This window comes from Rhinopithecus roxellana, chromosome 1 (genome assembly GCF_007565055.1).
Source record: "Rhinopithecus roxellana isolate Shanxi Qingling chromosome 1, ASM756505v1, whole genome shotgun sequence".
NCBI lineage: Eukaryota > Metazoa > Chordata > Mammalia > Primates > Cercopithecidae > Rhinopithecus > Rhinopithecus roxellana.
In genome coordinates this window covers 192,062,580-192,077,872 of record NC_044549.1, presented here as the reverse complement: position 1 = coordinate 192,077,872, position 15,293 = coordinate 192,062,580, and the positions used below count along the sequence as shown (strand labels likewise).

Genomic DNA, 15,293 nt, shown 5'->3' with positions numbered 1-15,293 from the left:
AGTGGGGCCTGTTCCCCACTCTAAGGAGAGCTGTGAGTGGTCCCCCTAGAGGGACTTGGCTCTACCGAGAGGAGTCCACCACCCAGCCTTCAGCCCACGCTGCTTCACCATGACCAACTGGGCTGACTGGTTGCTGGAGCAACCCTGGCCAGCCTTGGTGCTTATCTAAACGCCTCCTCCAGGAAGCCTTCCTGCCCAGCCCAGCCAGAGGCATGTCTGGTTTTTTCATAACATCCCATGTCAGAGCTTTTTGGGGACATGGCTCCATTGACCCCCTGGCTCCTACCCAGGGCCAGATACACATGCTTAGGTGGGATTTCCTCTTACAAATAACAAATCATTTCCTCCTTCCTGTACAGTAGTCTCCCCACATTCGACGGTGCTCTTTATCTCGTTTGGTTTTCATACTGCCCCATGGGCGGCAGAGGCCAGGCGTGGAATAGCTTACCTGCTTGGCACGTGAGAGCCAGAAGCAGCGTGACTCATGCAGGCCCTCCAGTCTGGAGGCAGGAGAGTGGACCAGGTGGCCTTGAATGTCATCTTGCAGAGGTGGTGCAGCATGGGGCCTCAGAGTGGGGCCCAGATCAGGAGAGCCAGGGTGCAGGCTGGCTCAGCCATTGATCAGCTTGGTACTGGGAGTGCTTTCCCAGGACTGCTGTAACAAATTACCACCAACGCAGTGGCTTAAAGCAACGCAAATTTATCATCTTACAACTTTGGAAGTCAGAGGTCCAAAATGGACTAAACTCAAGGTGTTGGCAGGGCTGCACTCCTTTTGGAGGCTCTAGGGGAGAATGTGTTTCTGAGGCTTTTCCAGCCTCTGGAGGCTGCACCAGATTCTTGGTCTATGGTTTCCTTTCATCATCAAGCCAGGAATGGCCAGTTGAGTTTCATATCACAACACTCTGCCTCTCCCTCTTCCACTTACAAGGACTCCTGTGATTACACTGAGTCTACCTGGATAAGCCAGAATGATCTCCCCACCTCAGGATCCTTAATTTAGGGCCAGGAGCAGTGGCTGATACTTGTAATCTCAGCACTTTGGGTGGCCGAGGTGGGAGGATTGCTTGAGCCCAGGAGTTCAAGACCAGCCTAAGCAATGTGAAAGACGTTGTGTCTACAAAAAAAAAAAAAAAAAAAAAAAATTAAAAATTAGCTGGCTATGGTAGTGCACATCTGTAGTCCTAGCTACTCAGGAGGCTGAGGCAGGAGGATCTCTTGAGCCCAAGAGTTCAAGGCTGTGGCAAGCTATGATAATACCATTGCACTCCAGCCCCAGTGACACAGCTAGACCCTGTCTCGTGGAGGCCACGGGAGATCCTTAATTTAATGACGTCTGCACAGTCTCATTTTGTCCTACAACTTAGCATATTCACAGTTTTCAGGGATTCGTCCATGGCTACCTTGGGGGTGGTGGGGGCGTTATTCTGCCTACCACAGTGACCTTCAACTTAACCTCTTTGTGCCTCAGTCTTCTCATCACCTAAAATGGAAACAAAGTCTGCACCACATATTGTTGTTGGGAAAATTGAATTAGCTGATGGACACGGAGAGCAAATTCTGGTACCTAGGAAGGGCTCAATAAATATTCACTCTTGGTATCATTGCTTGCATATTTTAGGAGTCACCTGGACTCCTCAGTAGATGCTTAGCAGTAGATCCGCGGGGATGAATAAAGACTGGTTGGGGGGCTTATTAACTGTCTGCCCAGTGAGGAAAGCCTTGGCACATAGCCCGCGTGTGGGCAGTATATGTGTGTGTGTGTGTGTGTGTGTGTGTGTGTGTGTAAGGGAGAAAGTGTACTGATACTGAGATGATTATCTGATCCTGCCTTGAAAGCTGGAGAGGGATATAAGCCTGGCCCTGGAGACCCTCACGCAGACAGAGGACTGGGCAGATACCAAACTGATGGAGAGACCCCAGGCCCTGAAGTGATGCCTTCTGGTCGGGGAGAAATCAAGTCTTCCTGGAACCATGGCATTGGAGCCCAGCAGTCCTGTTGGCTCAGTCCTCGTTTGACTAAGGGAGATTCCCAAAGCCTAATTCCCTCTCGTCCCAGATGAGAAATTAGATAATTATAAACTGGAGGCTGGTTTGAGATGCTGATTTCCTGATTGCCTGACTCCCTAGAAGAGGACTGGCAGCACGGAGGGCATCTACCTGGTTAGATTCCTGAGAGGCCTCCCCACTATCCCCAGCTGGGGCAGTCGTCACCGCAGCCTGGTCTGGTCTGTGGTCTGACTGCGCTGGCCTCCCCGTCGGGTGAGGTGGAGCTATGCTAGGGAGGAAAGAGGCAGCCCCTGGAGCTCAATTACTGCAGCTCCTGGGTGGCCTGAGGGAATCACCAGTTTGGCAGCTATGCACACGAGGCTGAGGCCAGGCATGGTGTTGAGTGCTTGGGGGCAGCCATAGGGAGTGGAAGGCCCAGCCTCTCCTCTGGGGCTGGGGAGGGATTTGTGAGAGAAGCACAGTGTCCCTCCTCTAGGCCAGGCCCCAAGGGGTGCTGAAGCCCACAGGAGGCCCAGAGTCTGCCCCTTTGTTCCTCTGCAGGCCTTGCAGAAGTGAGGCAGAGGTGGAGGAGGGTGGTCAGAGCTTTGTCTAGCCTGAAGCAGCAGCTAGGAATTGTAGCCAGAGTCAGGGTCAGAGAAGGCCTGGGCAGTTCAGTTCAAGGCCAAGAGCCCACAAGTAGACCTGAAGCACACCTCTGGCATTGGAAGCACTCCCTTGTGATGGCAGACAGATGGGCATTGCCGTGCAGTGGGCCACCATGGCTAAAAGAGGGGTGCGAGGTAGCACCGTGTTACCAGAAAGGCAGGACAGGCTGCTGGGGAGTTGGGTGGGGTCCTGCTGAGGGGTTCCTGCAGGGTGAGAAGGAGATTCCCAGGTGGAGCAGAGGGCTAGCTTGAAGAGTAGGTACACAGGCAGGAAGCAGCCAGAGGAACGGTCCCCTGCCTCCCCAGGGGTAGCAGGCCCTGGCCAGGTGTGCAGTTGGTTGGCAGCAGAGCATTCTGCAGAGAACTTCTAGAGAAAGCCTGGCCTGGGCTGCTCCCCTAGAAGTGGGGGAAGGAACTCAGAGCCCTGCCACTCTGGCCTTGCCCTCCCCTGAGGAGCAATTTATAAATGCCCATTTCTCTCCTATGTGACTGAGGACAGAGCCCCTCGCCTGACTACGGTTAAAAGCCTTTGAGGTCTGGGGCCCATCTTTCCTGCCTTCCCTCCTCACAAGACCCTACCAGCAGTGTGGTTTCAGGTCTCTGGTGCCTATTAGGTGTCATGGAGCAGGCCAGGGGCCAGCTGCCAGTGCCAGGGAAGGGACAGAGACCAGCCTGGGTGGAGGGTTGGCATGGACTGGTCACAGCCCCAATGTGTCTCCTTGGAGACCCTGTTTATTGCTGTGGTAGCACTGTCCTGGCAGTGATGACTCCCAGGGGCAGGACACCCCAGCGGTGGTGGCGTGGTCGGCCTGCGCTGCTCGGCTTTCCTTGACCCCACACACGCTCTTCAGCATGCTCATCATGTGCACCATCCTCACCAACTGCGTCTTCATGGCCCAGCACGACCCTCCACCTTGGACCAAGTATGTCGAGTGAGTAAATCTTCAGGGCCTCCACTCCACGTGGCCCTCTCTCTTCCTTTCCATTCCATGCCATAGCTCCTGAAGCTGCCCCAGAGGGGGCTGTGTCCAGGCCCAGGAACTTACCCGCGGCGGTGGGACAGCCCTTGGCTCAGCTTCTACCGTCTTTTGCCTTTCCCAGTCCTGCCAACTTCTGGCATTAATTTGAGTCATGCCTTCTGGGGAGGAAGCTCTCCAGATTGGCAAAGCAGGGAGTTTCTCCCTGTTTTGCCTAAAGAGGAATGATGACATTGGAGAAGGCTCTGAAATAATAATAATTTATTGAGCATTTTGTACATGCCAGGCACTGTCATAAGAACAATAAGCATCATCTCCTTTAACCCTCATGGCCACCCAGTAGGGTGGGTACAGCCACCTTCCCCATTCCACAGATAAGACTAAGAATTAGAGAAATAGCTGGCCTGATGTCATGCAGCTAGGAGGTGGACAGCTAGGAGGTGCCCCAGGGCTATCCCCACTTCAGTAACACAGCCTGCTGCCTTTTTTCCCAAGTCCTGCCTCCTATAACCATTTGCACAGTTCCAGAAACTGCTTCTGGTCTTTTCTTCCCAAACAAAAGTACCTTGCCTGGAGGTTCTAAGCAGATTTGATAGGCACTTACTGCATTTGCCTGTAGTTTTCAAGAGACCAGCAGAATGTTGGGGCAGCCTCTCTTCCCAAAGCAGCCTGCCTGGTTGTTCTCCACGTTCACATAGATCCTAGCAGTGCTCTCAACTGGTATGTGCAGCTGCTCTGAATCCTGGGATGCAGTCCTATCCCGCTTCAGCCCTGGGGGCCCCAGTCCTAGCATCCAGGCATTTTGGATTCCTCAGGCTGCCCTAGGCAGAGAGAACAGCACCCCAACTCCCATCAGCCCCATGCATTATAACATCACCCTTCAAGCCCAAGGTGGACAGCTGGACCCACCTACCCTGTAAGCAGTTGAGGATTGACTGGGCCCATTGCTTGCTGCTGAAGACCCACAAACAGGGGTGAGGGTCCATGTATACTGTCCTATAGCACAGACCCTGTGGCCACTGTATGCCTGTTAGACGCACTGCCCCCCAGGGCTAGGGTAAGGAGATTGGGAGGAGGTCTTCTTCCACCAAGACAACTGAGAGAGAACATAGAGAGTTCAGATGGACACATGGCAGTTACACAATAATATGGAATAAACAAATTGGACGATGGATTCATTAGCCAGATGTTTAGAGCAAAGCTCCATCCCCAACTCCAGCTCTACCATGGGGGCATTGTAGAGAGCCCCGTTTGATGGCCCCTGTTGAAGGGAGCTGTGTGGGCTCGCACCATGTAGGGAACCTGGAGAACCTGGCCTGCTCAGGCCTCCCTGAGAAACATCGGCCTCTCCTGCCCAGGTACACCTTCACCGCCATTTACACCTTTGAGTCTCTCGTCAAGATTCTGGCTCGAGGCTTCTGCCTACATGCGTTCACCTTCCTTCGGGACCCATGGAACTGGCTGGACTTCAGTGTGATTGTCATGGCGTAAGTATCTCGTTTGCTATGCTGTGCTATGCCATGCAGGCGACACTAGGGTGGAGTGTGCTCACCCCAGGTCCCGGACCACCCCTCTCTTTCTGGCTTCCTCCCTGCAGTCCACATGCAGCTCTGTACATAGGCTGGAGGAAGGTAGGGTGGAGGCCCTCAGCTCATCCTGGTGGGGAGAGATGGCTTAGGCAGGCCTTGCTGGTCAGGCCTACTGGCTCACCTGGGGCTCCATGGCAGCCATGGGCTCCAGGGACACCATTAAGATTCTGGTTTTGTATCCTCTGCCCTTTCCACCAAGAGAAAACAATATTTCAACCTCTGGCCCACTGCAAATGGTGACCTGGATTTCAAGATGATTAAGAATGAAATTGCAGTCAAGAGAAGGAGCCTGGAGAAGTGACTAAGCATCCCCAGGAACTGACACTAGGCACACCAGCACATCAGCTCGCTCCATCCAGAGACTGAATGCTTGGCACATTTTAAAGCACCCAGCCACTGACACAATACAGTGTATCCTCACACCAGCCAGAGAAGTAGGGTGCATGGGGATGGCTTAGCCCATTTTATGGGTGAGAAAACTGATGCCAAGGACACACAGGGAGCCTGCCAGAAAGTGAATGTGACCCCAGGCCTGCTGCAGCCCAGGCTGAGGCCCCGCCTCTTTGCCTAGGAGAAACTCTTGCTGAGGGGTCAGTGTTGAGGCTGCACTCCACCGTGGAAGTGTCAGGGAACAGATGCTGGGTTCTGATGGGACATCTGCAGAAGTTGTGATCAGAGGCTCAGCCATCAAAGCCTTTTTGAAGGCTGAGGGCAGTGGCTCACGCCTGTAATTCCAGCACTTTGGGAGGGCGAGGTGAGCAGATTACTTGAGCTCAAGACTAGCCTGGGCAACATAGCAAGACCCCATGTCTATGAAAAACACAAGAATTAGCTGGGCATTGTGGCACACACGTGCAGTCTCAGCTACTCGGGAGGCTGAAGCGAGAGAGGATCACTTGAGCCTGTGAAGTCAAGGATGCAGTGAGCTGTGATCACATCACTGCACTCCAGTCTGGACAACAGAGCAAGACTGTCTCAAGAAAAGAGAAAAAAGAAAAAGGCCCTTCTGAAGCAGAGGACCTAGTGTGTGCAGGGTTGAGCACTGCACCTCAGCAAGGAGCAGAGCTGGTGAGGCTCATACCCCCTGTCCTTGCAAACCCTCAGTTTCCCAACATGTGAAAGGATAGTGTTGGGTGCTGTGGTATCAGAAGCTCAATTCAGCTCTCACTTTCTAGGATGCTTGGAATGCCTAAATCTACCTGTTGAAGACAGCCTTTAACCCCAGGCATGAGCAGCCCTGAGCTCAGCCATGCTGTCAAGGAGAGAGGACAAAGAGGGAAGCTAATTCCTGGTGAATGGGGCACTTTCAAACTAGATGGAGAACCTGGTAGTCGGAAAATGCATCAGAATCTCTGTTTCTAGGTATACTATTTGTGAGCCAACTCTAGGCCTCCATTTTACAAGTGGGAAAACTGGCTCTGAGAGACAATATAACTTGCCCCAAACCCAGTGTGGATTTAGGCCTGGGTGGAGTTGAGCGAGCAAGGAAAGAGTGATGGGAGGTGAAGTTGCAGAGTAGTGGGATGGAGGACAGATTGTGGTAAAAGCCAGGTGTGATGGGAGTCACTGAGGTGTAAGAACAGGCAGAGCTGTGACCTGCTTTACATTCTGTAGAGACTTCCCCGGCTATGGTGTGGACCACAGACTGGAGAAGGTAGAGACAGATGGAGTAGTTAGGAGGCTATATCTTGGTAGCCAGGAGAGAGAAGATAGTGACTGGAACCAAGGACCAAGTGGAGAAGGGGAGCACCTGGTCAGATTCTGGACATATTTTGCAGGTAGGGCTGACGGGAGGCCCCCAAGGTGGTTTTTGGTTTGAGCAGCTGCTGGGTGGACGGTGTTGCCATTGGTTGAAATGGAAAATTGGAGACAGTGGCACTGGTTGAAGTAGGAAGAGAATCAAAAGTCTAGTTAGGGATGTATGACATTTGAAGGCACCCAGGGTGAGATATTGAGTAGGCAACTGGATATTCCAGTCTAGGGTTCAATAAAGAGGTCCAAGGTGGAGGTATAAATTTAGAAACCATGGGGATACAGATGGTATTTAAAGCCAGGAGACCAGATGAGATCACCTAGGCATGAGTGTAACCTGTAGCCTGAATGTACTGTGGGACGCTCCAACATCTGGAGGCCAAGAGAGAAGACTGGAGGGCAGAGGCAAATCAGAAGAGGGTAATGTCTAGGAAGGAATGTGATTCCAATGGAAACCTGCCACCGGGAGGTTGGGGAAGGTGATGACTAAGAATGGACTATTGGATTTCACAGTGGGAAGGTCACTGGTGCCCTTGACAAGAGGGATTCCAGTGCAGAAAAAGGACATGCACCTGGTTAAGGAGGGTTCGAGAGAGAGTGGGAAGAGAGGAGGTGTGGCAAGTAGAGACATCTATTTTGTGGGGATTGCTATAAAATGGGGCTGAAAATGGTGTGGTGGTCGGTGCGGAATGTGAGTCAATCAAGGGAGGGCTTTTAAAGAAGGGGGGTATCTTTGCAGGCTGGTGAAAATAATCCAGTAGAGAGGGGATGCTAGATGATATAGATGAGCAAGGGGATTGCAGGAGCAAAGCCCTTGAGCTGGCCCGAGGGGGTGGGAATCCAGTGCCAAGGGGGAGTGTCAACCTGAAGAGCAGGGAAGGCAGAATTTCAGGTGGAGATGGAGGTAGATGGATAGAGTTGATGATGAAAGAGAAAGGAATTTCTCTTCTGATTGCTTCTATTTTCTCAGTGAAATAAGAAGCTGGATCATCAGCTGAGAACAGAGTGGGGAGGCACATCTGAGGTTTCAGAGAGAGGGAGAACTTTTCATGTCAGAGCCGAGGAGGTTGCACTGACTTGGGAATGGAGTAAGATTGCCAGGCCTGGCCCTGGGGTGCCCTGTAGGTGGGAAACAGTAATCCACGGGGTCCTGAGGCTGGGTGTCACAGGAAGGAAGGTGGCTTTGGGCAGGAGAGGATATAACGTCTGCCTGAGCCTTTGCTAGCTCCGCAGCCTGGAGCCTGGGCAAGACAATGTCACCACAGAGGCAGCCCCATATCCCAGGAAGTCATTGCCCTGGCCCAAGCTTTGGCTCAGGCTGTGTCTCTAGGAGATGCCCTGAGCGACCTCAGGCCCTTAACCATTCCTTCTGCCCTGTCTCCTGGGAGAATCCTGGTTTCATTCCCAAACCGCTTCTTCCACTGGGAGTCACAAAGCAGGTGTGCCTTCCTCGCCAAAACCTGCTTGCCTTCGCTGTGTGCCAGGGCCAGGGCTGACAAGGCAGAACTCAGCCTCAGAAGCTCAGACACTCTCCATGTTTCCAAGCACCTCACAGAAATGGCACATCCACTTCCCAAAGAGCTGTGTGACCTATTGGCACATCAGCTATTGGGCTCTTGGCTGGCCTGGCCTGGCAGCTTCGATTGACGGGGATTCTGGCTTGTGAAAACCAGTTAATTACTGCGTTTGAAATGCATTCTCTTAGAGATGCAATGGTTCAGTAACAAGGGACTCTGGGATAATCAAAGGAGACTTGAGTGAAGGGAAACATTCCATTCAGTGAAATCCTCCATCTGACCTCCATTACACAGATGGAGAAACTGAGGCTCAGAGAACCTCACACTTGTCCAAAGTTATAGACTGAATCAGAAGCAATGCTGAGACTAAAACCAAATCTCTCAACTCCAAACCATGGGATGGACGGGAGAGGCATGCCGAGTCTGATGTTTCTGCTGGGGTGATCCTCCACCCCACTGATTTAGAGGCTGTGAGAGGGTCTGGGGCAGGGTGCTGGGAAGCCTGCCAGGCTCAGCTTGCAGCCCTCCAGCCAGAGCTCTTCCTGTGGCCCCACTCACAGAAGGGCATTACCTGCTAGTTAGCACAGCCTCCCACCTTCTGGGGTTGTTATGGAAACCAAACCTGGAGGGGAAGGGAGGAAGGCAGAGAGGAGGGTGACAATTCCTGCAGTCACTAACGGCGTGGGCTTCACCATCTCAAGATAAGGGTGGGACAGGAAGAAGGCTTCCCTGTACTGGGGCTGGTGATGGGATAGGATTCTCACCCACCACCCTTTGCTCTTTCTGCCCCTGTCTGTTGTCCAGCTGTCTGCCCCTGGCCAGCAGCAGTTTAGCCATCACTGAAGGAGCAGACTGGCTTGGAGGAGAGTTTTGCCAGCCTGAGAGGGGCAACGCTCTGTCTCCTCACGTGACCCCACACTTGCCACCTCTGCAACTGGCCCTGTGTCATGCCAAGCATTCCTCCTGCCCTGCCACACTCAGAGGACCCAAAAGAGGCCTCGGTGGGGATCTGGGTAGAATAAGAGAGGCAGTAGCCCACCATGTCACCAACATGGTCCCAGACATTCCACACCCTTACCCTGCAAGTCCTCTTTTAAGACTTCCTCTAACTCATGATTGCTCTCCCAGACAGACACACGGCCACCAGCTGCACTCCTATTTCCAGCCACTCAGCTGGCTTTGCAAGCCTGCCAGGAGGACAGATATGGTCCTCCCTTATTCTGTCACTAAGCTGTCCTTGTCACCTTGGGACACCAGCTGCCTAGAAGGCAGACAATGAATGGAGGCCAAGCACTGTCTGTGCTGGGGACACTGTGCTGGGGGCAGGTTCCACCCCGGGACAGGCAAAGACAGGCAGAATCTAAGCTAGAGATAGGCAGAGTTTTCAATGGAGACACCAGGGGACAGACTGGGTCTGTAAGGGACAGGAGGGAAGCAAGGACGGTTGGTTCCCTCTCTGACCTGCACAGTATTCCACTTACTCCCTGTAATTAGAAGAGACAGCCTTGAAACCAGTATCCTGGGCAAGGGGAGCTGCTGTCCCCAGGCACAGTTGGTAGAACAGCAGCCAAAAACGGGGCCCAGAGCCTCCAGCAGGCCAGAGCCATGGTTTCCATGGGATGGCAATGTCAGCAATATCCCAGGCTCAGCCAGAAAGTCCTGTAGCAGCACCATGTCTGGAGAGAGACCGAGAGAAGAATGTGGGACAGAGGCCTTAGGATCTGATCCATCATGGAGAATGGAATAGCTCTCAGAAGTTGAGAGGGACCTTGGATCAAATGAGCAGGTGTATGTGGGCCAAAACAAGCACGGTGACTTCTGCTCCCCAGCAGACGATGGGACTGCATCTGACTGTCACACTGGAGAAAGATGTACATGCCGAAGTGAGTACAGGAGATGGAATGGAAACTACACCACAGAAAGGGTCTGGTGTCGCCAGAGGAAAGCAAGCTTTAGCAATGTGTCTGCTGACATCATCTGGGTAGGGCTTTGTGAGTAAGGAAAGATCAGCGTGGTGCATAGGGCCATGTGAAGATGGAGGGGCTCCTCCAGTGGACGTAGAGAAATCTGGTGTCAACCCAGTGTCAATTAGAGCTGGACCTATGGACCCCAGGGCATTAAGCCCCTTGACTCAGCTGGCCAAGTTCTTTCCTGTAGATATGCAAAGCCTGAAGGGGAATTGGGAAGCTGGGAGCAGACTGCAAGGGCCTGGAGGTCCAGACCGCCCAGCAGAGTGAGTCTGGCAACAGTGCCAGCCGACCCTTGCACTCACCCAGAGCCACAGGGCTGACGTCCTATGTCTGACATCACTCAGACACGTGCGTCAGACGCACTTGGTTAAACATCAGACATCCCGAGTCCAGTGTCCTTTGTTAAACACCAGACACCTTCGGTTAAATGTCACACACCCTGGATGCAAAGCCTTTGATTAAATGGCACAAGTCACTTGCCACTGTCCCGATGGCCTTGGTCACACACTGTCCATGGTCCTCGTGGTCATGTGGCCTATCTACTGCATATTCTCATATTCTGTTTGGGCAGGTCCCTGCCTGCCAGCGACCACCTTCTTACTCCTGTCCCTGTGGGGACCACGGATCAGCAACTGTCCAAGTTCCAGGAGGGGACCCACAGCCGCTCACTCTGTTGAGCCTCGCTCGGACCCAAGTAGGACAGACCCCAGGAAGGGCATCTTGCTTCTGGAGGCCAGTCCTCCAGTGGAGACCTAGAGCCATCCCTGGAAGATACCAAGGGTCTGGGGGTGGGACCGGTAGACTTGTTGGGGAGGCACTCCACTGCCTTGGGGCCCCTCATCCTGCCCTTTTCTCTTCTTGGGTTGCTCCTTGCCTGTGAGTAGTTGAAGAACTCAGGCAACCTCTCTTCCCATCTTCCAGCGCCTCTGTCTTGGGAACTCTGTTTTTTCCAATGAGTATTCAGGCCACCTCCGCCTCATGACTTCAAGGACTTCTGAGCCAGGCACAAGCTGATCAACAGATGGAGGTTCCACAGAAGATGTGGACCAAAACTAGGACCAGAAACGCACTTGCTTTCTGTATCACCTGACCTGAGCCTCTTGGAAAACAGGCTTCTCTCTTCACTCTGATGTGTCCGCAGCCCCAGACCCCACATGTGGCTTCATGTCATGGATCCCAGTGGTGTGGAGAGAGTGGCAAAGTGGTTGCCTCCTAGCACCGGTTATCCATGGCACCATCACCAAGAGAGTCACCGCCAAGCTTGCCGTGTGGACATCCTTACGGCACTGAAGCTGAAGTCCTGTGTTAGGAGGGTTGAAATCCAGAAGAAAACCTGAGGGAGGTCCTGGGCTATCCACAGCACTCCCCCCGACCCCCATGGGAGGGGGTCAAGGGAGAGGGCTGGTCGGGGAGGGCAGGCGGAGGTTCTGCTTTGTAATTCCCAATAACTGTGGTTTGATTCTGCAGGTATGTATCAGAAAATATAAAACTAGGCAATTTGTCGGCTCTTCGAACTTTCAGAGTCCTGAGAGCTCTAAAAACTATTTCAGTTATCCCAGGTAAGATGCCCAGGTTTGCCTCTCAGATCTCAGCTACAAGTGACTCTCTCTCTGTCTTCCCCACCCCCTTTCGTCCTCTGACTGTGTGTCTCCTATTGGCGTGTTGTCATTGTCTCGTGTGTGAATTTCCCTTGTTACAGATACACAACTGAATTTGTGGACCTGGGCAATGTCTCAGCCTTACGCACCTTCCGAGTCCTCCGGGCCCTGAAAACTATATCAGTCATTTCAGGTGAAAATCAGGTTAAACGCCAAGGCTGGAGGGATATGCCTGGGCCTTTCCAGCCACCTGGGAGCCAAGGCAACCCTCCAGAAGGCCCTACAAATGTGCCTGTCACCAGAATACCTTTCCTAGGGCTCAGGTGCCAGGGGCTAGTGGCAGTGGACATGCCTGTCCCCCTGGAGCCTCAGAATGGGCTTCAGGCTGCCCACCGCAGCAAAGCCCACTCTCACAGACACCAGGGGGCACAGAGCACCCCACAGTGGGCCCACATTGAACCCAACTTTTTTCCAAGATAGTGGACTACTTTTCCAAACCACACTCAGCTATTTGAATAGCTAAAAGTTTTACATGAATTGCTTCAGCCTGAAATGTCAGCTTCTGATGAAGAAACCAAAAGAAATGTATTTGTGGGACCCCCCATACACACCTGGAATGAAAGAGGAAAACGCCAGCACGGTCTTCCATGACTGAGTGCCACGGCCCGCCTTGTGCCCCATCTGGTGATATAAGTAGGGCCAGAGCCCCAGCCCCATTTTGCGAAACCAAGTGTAATCTGTGGACAGGCATCATCGGGCCTTGGTGTCTAACAGCCCTCGCTGCATGGTGCGGTAGAGGTTTAGCAAACCATGCATGGTAGCCTCAGGAAGAAATTCTCCTTGACAGATGTTGGCAATTGCATCTGGGAAATCTCTTAGGCCCAGATGACCTCTCTAGAAATCATTCCACCCGTCCATTCAGGAAAACTCTGAAAAGACTTGTGATTTCTGAGCCTGATTGTGCGATGTGCCGGTGCTGAAGCTGAGTTCCACCCAGGAGACATTCCTATCCTAAGTTTGTACTCCCTCTCCCCAGGCTCAAAGCTCCTCCTGTTTGGAGGAATTTGCTCTGGAGGGGCAGTGCCCAGAGGTTCATTCCAGAAGTCTTTTCTGAAAGCAGCCACACTTAGAATTGGGGAAGGCACTTCTTTTAAAAAGGCAGCTTGGCCGGGCGCAGTGGCTCACGCCTGTTATCCCAGCACTTTGGGAGGCCGAGGCAGGTGGATCACTTGAGGTCAGGAGTTCAAGACCAGCCTGGCCAACATGGTGAAACCCCGTCTCTACTAAAAATAGAAGAAGTAGTTGGGCATGGTAGCGCATGCATGTAATCCCAGCTACTCAGGAGGCTGAGGCAGGAGAATCGCTTCAGCCCAGAAGGTGGAGGTTGCAGTGAGCCGAGATCACACCACTGCACTCCAGCCTGGGCAACCAAGTGAGACTCTGTCTCAAAAAAAAGAAAAAGAAGGCAGCTGGAAATAGGTTGCATGCCATCATTCTGGGGAGGTGTGAGAGCTGACAGGAGGATTGGTTAAACCAGATGGCTACATCCACTCCTGATGTGGAACCTGGTGGCTCCCAGGCCTGTTGCCTGCTTTGAGCTATGTTGCCCCCAAGGAGTCAGAAGCTCGCTCTAAGCTCCAGTAAGGAATCTGGACTCCCCCGGTAGGGCTAGTTATCTTGCCAGAGGAGCCCCCAGTTATGCTATGTTCACACTGAGCTTTCTAGCCTCTAAACCCACTGTTCATAAGGGCCGCATCTCCCCCAGGGCTCCCACAAGTGACCCAGACCCCTGCCAAGGGCCAGTAGCAAGGGGACAGCCTGCTTCCGCTCAGTCCCACGGAGCCACCTGCATTGAGACAGACATCATGGGCCTTCATAGACATCATGGCACACATAGACTCAGAAACCACATGGTCTCTCCTCTAGGGCCAGGGAACAGCCTCACAAGCACACACCCCACCAAAGTAGACAAACACACTGACCACAGGACTTAAGGCATATTCCTGGTGTGTTTTATAAGAAACATTTACAAAGGGAAATATTTCTGGGTCCTGGGGAAAAGGAGGAAGCCCACCAACCTCAGCCTAGCTCCATGGGACCTCTTCAAAGCTGCCAGCAACCTAGTGAGCCAGCAGGCTCTGAAACTGGCCAATAGAAAATGCCGTGGTCGGCATTATGGAAGGCTCTCGGGAGGAGGTGTCCTCTGATCTGAGTCTGAAATAGCCCTAGTCCTCTCTAGACTCAAGTCGCTTTTCCATAAAATGAGAGTGAAATCAGAATTGGTGCTTTCCAAGGGCTCTTCCACCCAGCCCGTTAATTCAGTGGCAGGAGGATTTCCCAGCTGATCTACTGGGACCCATCCCTTCCTGGGTCTTTTCAGAAAGAATCCTGCAATTCCGTTGCAACCATTCTTGCCAGAAGTGAAATCTATCGTCAGTATGAGAAATGTTCAAAGGGGTGAGTTATCCTTGGCCACTATCTCCAGAGACCAGGTCAGGGTGTACTTTGCTGGCCTTGAATGGGATACTTCAGGCCAAAGAGACTTTAGCCTAACAATTGAGGCAGAGACCAGTTTGGGTATTCGAGCTGCTGTCCATCAGTCTTCACTTCGTTCCCCTCGAGACATGCAGGTCTCCAGCCCAGTAAACCCACCAAAGGGTACAGGAAGCTCCGTTACAGATGAGGAGCACTGGACCATGAAGAGCTTGTGGATCCCACCACCACCACTACTCTGGGCCCAGACCTGCGAGGTCCACCCACTGCCCAGGCAGTTGCCAACATCTGCCAGGACGATTTCCACAAGGAAGGCTGAGTGCCTCTGAGCCCTGGGCAGGCAGCAGTGTCAGTGGCACCATGGGGAGGTCATCATCTCCCCATCTTATGTTTGCCCACCATGGCCTCCTTGCCTGTGGGTCACAGGCCCAGCAGCAGCAGGCACAGAAGCCACAGATGCTCCTAACACATTAACCAGCGGGACAGTGGATGGATGGAGCTTAATCTGAGATCTGGCCGCTTGGGTCAGGGGCATGAGGGGCAGGGCCCTGCTGCTGGCAGAGGATCCCCCTCATTCCCCATGCTCTGCTTGCATTTGTCCTAGGACAGTCGCTAAGGGCCAGACTGTTGTCTACACATGCTTTTCTGTCATTCTGCTATGTGGTGCTGGCTTCTGCAGGGAGCTAGGCTGTGCAACTAACAGATCACAGCCTCTCAGCTATGGAGAATGGGATGGATGGGGG

The 15,293-nt window shown here is 52.9% G+C and overlaps 1 protein-coding gene across 2 annotated transcripts in view; it reads left to right on the top strand.

Moving 5' to 3' along the window:
* SCN5A (sodium voltage-gated channel alpha subunit 5) overlaps positions 1 to 15,293 on the top strand; it is a 109,510-nt gene that overhangs the window by 23,704 nt on the left and 70,513 nt on the right. For both annotated transcript variants that reach the window (XM_030934945.1, XM_010371496.2), the window contains exons 4-6: positions 3,497 to 3,586; positions 4,990 to 5,118; positions 12,159 to 12,250. In XM_030934945.1, coding sequence (XP_030790805.1) covers positions 3,497 to 3,586; positions 4,990 to 5,118; positions 12,159 to 12,250 — 311 coding nt within the window. The remainder of the gene's footprint in view (positions 1 to 3,496; positions 3,587 to 4,989; positions 5,119 to 12,158; positions 12,251 to 15,293) is intronic.